Below are 4,238 nucleotides of genomic sequence, written 5' to 3'. Positions count from 1 at the left end.
TGGCAGGAGGGAGGGGGTGTCCGGCTTCACCTTTTTGTGAAACGCCATTAACTGGCCGCTCGCGTACGACATGGATTTTATCATTAGCGTAGCTCCATCGAGGCTGCCGCGCGCGGAAAAGTTTACCGAGCGTTAATGGGAAAAAACGGAATTTCTTTTGGCTGGAATGTTGCTTTAAAGTAAGAACGATTAATCTTGTTCTTGTATCGCCACCCGGTAAACGGTTCTTCCTTCCCTCCCCTCTCTTTTCTTTCCATTCTTCTTCTTGTACCTTGTTTGTTTTACGCGCGTATGAAGTGGTTCGATCGCCGTAAATAATCGCGAAGCGACAAATGGTGGCAGTTTTGCCCGCGCGTCGAATTACAGCGTGAAACGGTTCTCGCTTGGAGAAGAGATCGACCTCTTCTCCTCCTCCTCCTCCTCCTCCTCCTCCTTTTCCACCCCCTTCAACTCTCGACAAAGTTTTCGCTCCTGTATAATTACTTGTCTTTGTGGAGAAGCTAGCGGGCAAGAGGAAGATGTAATCAACGGCGGAACGATTGCTTAATTGACTTAATCATGGTACGCTTCGTAATAATTATTTTCCCCTTGATTATACCACCGATAAGGGAAATCTATTATACCCGTATACGCTTTCCAACTTTGCATTCGTAGTATCGGGGTGAAAAAGGAGTATCGGCGGAGTAATTTATAGCCGAGTTTCGACGTTTCGTCTACGATATATCCGGGAAACCAGCGTCTCCCTCCTCCCGGCGATCGATTCGTCCTCGTACTTTCATTTCGTCCCCGCTGCCTTTTCGGGTTCAGTTCGCCAGAGAAGCCGGAGAGTCATCCCCTTCGGCGACTTGTTTCGGGTAATTAAATCCAGGCAGCCCGACGAGATGTCGGAGCCTGATAAATGAAGTGTTCCTCCACCAGGACGAGGGAGAGCCTCCTCGAGAGGGTGGCGAGGCGAGCGGAGGCGAGGTCGAGGGGTCATGTGAATATTGCAGGACTTTTCATCGCGCTCGTCGCCTATTTCTCGCTTTTCCTCTCGATTTTTTCGAAAAAATCCGAAAACGATATCGCGTTACATTACAGATCGATAACGAAATCGGGGATAACGATTCGCCATTAACGAGTCTTAACTCCGGGTGGGTGGAAGGTAAATAAGGAAAGGTTCGATATTCGGTTCGACATGGTTGAATGAAATATGACGGGTCTTTGTGCGACGCGATAAATAAAATGCGTTTTTCATGTACCGCGACGTATCTGTACACACGGGCCCTACCCGTCTATTCTGTATTTACCGTATTCACGCCGCCAGATTGCATTTATACGGGCAAAGCCGCGAAGGCGGCCCTGTGACGAAGGCATATTTAATTCAGCCGACCCACCGTTCCGCCATTGTACGCGTTACATCGCGTGTGCCGTGGTGCACGCGTTTCTACCCGGCTCACAAAGACAAATTTCAACAGTAAACACGACTGGATCTGTGCCAACTGTATTTTTTCCCGAAACGCGTTATCGCGTCGAGCTTATTCGGCATTACTTTTGCAGGCCACGATTAATGATTTTCTCCTATTACTCGCGATTTTCCAATATCGATCCAAATTCGACGAACACAACTATTTCGATATATAAGATATCGATATCGAATAACAACGAGATGAAACGAATTATGGAATTTTTCAAAGTAATAATCCCATGATGAATATTTCATCGCGTCGACAAAAGCGAGGAAGAAAGTCGAGTCCTCCCCTGTATTAAGCGTACGTAATGGATACCTATAGCGTTTCTTCGTTCACTTTACATCGTTGGGCGTAATCTAACGTTGTTGGATTTACGTTTGGAAAGTATATTTGTAGATAGAACGCGACGTATTATATCTCCTCCCCCATTAACTGTGGATGTTCGATTACGAATCCGTCGTAATTCAAAGGTTCGCGATATCTGTTGCCCACGGACATATTTCAACATCGTCCTCAGCCATGCGGCCTATAATCCCCAAGGATTTGCTGTACACATGTTCGTCCCGTGCAAACTGTCCTCGAAATGTTCGATATCCCCCTATGTATCCACGGTGGGAAGATCAATGTCGCGCGTTTGGTTACGAATGTTGGATGATTTCTGGTCGCACCTGAGGCCATTTGTGAAGTTCGTGCTCGCGGTTCCATCCTACCGACAGCTCCGGAGGATCGATCTTCGAACGAGTTATCGATCCCTGCCTCCCTCTCTCCTCCTATAGGAGAGAGGGATATTTCATATTTTTGATTCCGTCGTGATCCCGGGGAAAATTGTGAATCCCACGGTTTTCAGAGTCAACTTAGTTCCCACCATTTTTCTCGCCCGCCCTGATTTCTTCTTTCAACGGACGGTCGCCTTCCTCGTTTTTTGTACCGCGCGCCACGAAACGTAATATTTCCAGGGCGCGCGTCTCGCAGGCTACCAATCTTCGCGGAAGCAATAATAGCGCACCGTCCATCCAACTGTCCATTCGGCCTAGTCCTCTTCGTCTTTCTTTCTCCCCGTGTGTCGTCCCTTGCGGCTCGTTCCTCATCCGCTATCCTGTCGTGGATACCGAAACTCGAGCAACCCATCTTTCTCGCGTTTGTTCCCTCTTCTTCTTCTTCTTCTTCTTTCTCCACCCGTTCCTTCGCTTTTTCTCGTTTAGCGTCGATATTTGCCTCGACGAAACGAAATCGCCTCCGCACATACCGACGAGTGACGCGGTGGTGGTTCGTGTTTGAACTATAGTAATTTGAGACAGGCTAATGAAAGTGCTACGCAAACACCGTCGCGACGCCCCGACGTCAAAGCCTCTGCTTCCCATCCCTAGGAACCATCCTACCCACCCACCTGTCATTTCGTTTTTTCCTTTCTTCCCTCGCCACCGTGCTCTCTTCTATCTATCGAACGGCCGATTCCATTTTCCCGCCTATGCAAATAGAAGGCGATAATCTGATAAATTCGCGTGAAACATTATTGTAACATCGCGTAAATCGCTCGGTGCGTGATATTCGTGATCGTGTCTCTTTCTCTCGCTATTGTTTCCGAATCGGTGTTAATAATTCGCGTGGCCAGCAGATCACGCAAATATTAAATCAAACTTCTTTCGCGTTCACGCGAGAAGAGGCGGAAATTGCTTTTTAAGCGCGCTACCTTGTTGCATTCGTTTTCTCTCATGTTGATACTAATAGAAACGAATACGGGACCCGTGACACGAACGCGCGCGCAAACTTTCAACGCCGTTTCTTTCGTTATTAGATACAAATCATTTTCACGATCGAAAGCTACGAAGGAAAAGTAAAAATTGAAATGAGAAAAGAAATTGAGGAAATCGTTTGAAACGATCGAAAGTGTAAAAATATTTTACTTTCGACAGTTCGATGCAATGAAAATACGATAAAATAAATAAGAAATCACATTTCGATACGCGCAAGATTTATTCTCTTGGCACTGGGTGGGATAGGACTCGATAATCCGAGGGCAGTGTGCAAATCCAAGTTTTGGCAAACATTTTTTTTCATTTTCTCCACCGTTTGCTCCCTCTTATACGAGATTATCGCGTTAAAGCTTTAATCTTAAGAATAACTGCCATTTCCAAGCCTTTTCGAATCCGTTTCGTTAACTCTTGAGAGAACAGTTCCTCCTCTTCCAAAAGTTTCTCCAACTTGCCAACTGGTAATTTCCACTAATGCTGCCCCCTCCCCTAACGCGTTATGTTTCTTTCGAGGTAGTTTACGAAACTCGCGATTCGATTTGTGCATGTTTTATTCTCGGATCGCGCCGATCGAATCCACTCGTGTCGTTGAAGAGGACTAAAAATATATCCTCCTCGTGTGGATGGTAAAACTCGATGGTAGGCGCATCCGAAACCATATGGCGGTTGGATCGTTTCTGGTTTACAGAGTGGGTATAAGAGTCGAGTGTGCGAGAACGATTTCTGGAACTATCTTTTCGAATGTTGTTGCCTCGAATAGGCGGTTCTTGCGTATAATTTTCAAAAAGAAATCGTTGCGTTTCGACCGAGAGTTCGATGGAAGCAAAACAATTGTTGTATCGATGATTGTTTACGCGGTAAATATCGCATTTTTCGCGAATGAAAAAGCGAACGAAGAGTTTTCCAACGAAGCTTTGTTTCCGAAAAAAATTGAATTTAAGAATTCCTTTATATCGATGAAATGTAATTTTTTTTTCATTTTACATTTTCCATTCTCCCTCCACGCGAGCACGAACAAAAGAATTCTCTGTTTGGT

General features: G+C 45.8%; 1 protein-coding gene across 1 annotated transcript in view; it reads left to right on the top strand.

Annotated features, from left to right (window-relative positions):
• Positions 1-2,840, top strand: part of LOC102673715 (CUGBP Elav-like family member 3) — a gene marked incomplete at its 3' end in the record, with an annotated part of 67,841 nt that extends 65,001 nt beyond the window's left edge. The window contains exon 4 of the mRNA XM_006611623.2: positions 2,819-2,840. Coding sequence (XP_006611686.1) covers positions 2,819-2,840 — 22 coding nt within the window. The remainder of the gene's footprint in view (positions 1-2,818) is intronic.
• Positions 2,841-4,238: the final 1,398 nt, after the last annotated feature.

This window comes from Apis dorsata, unplaced genomic scaffold, assembly GCF_000469605.1.
Source record: "Apis dorsata unplaced genomic scaffold, Apis dorsata 1.3 scaffold_91, whole genome shotgun sequence".
NCBI classification, from domain to species: Eukaryota; Metazoa; Arthropoda; class Insecta; order Hymenoptera; family Apidae; genus Apis; species Apis dorsata.
The sequence above is the reverse complement of the archived record's forward strand: the minus strand, read 5'-3'. Positions and strand labels throughout refer to the sequence as shown.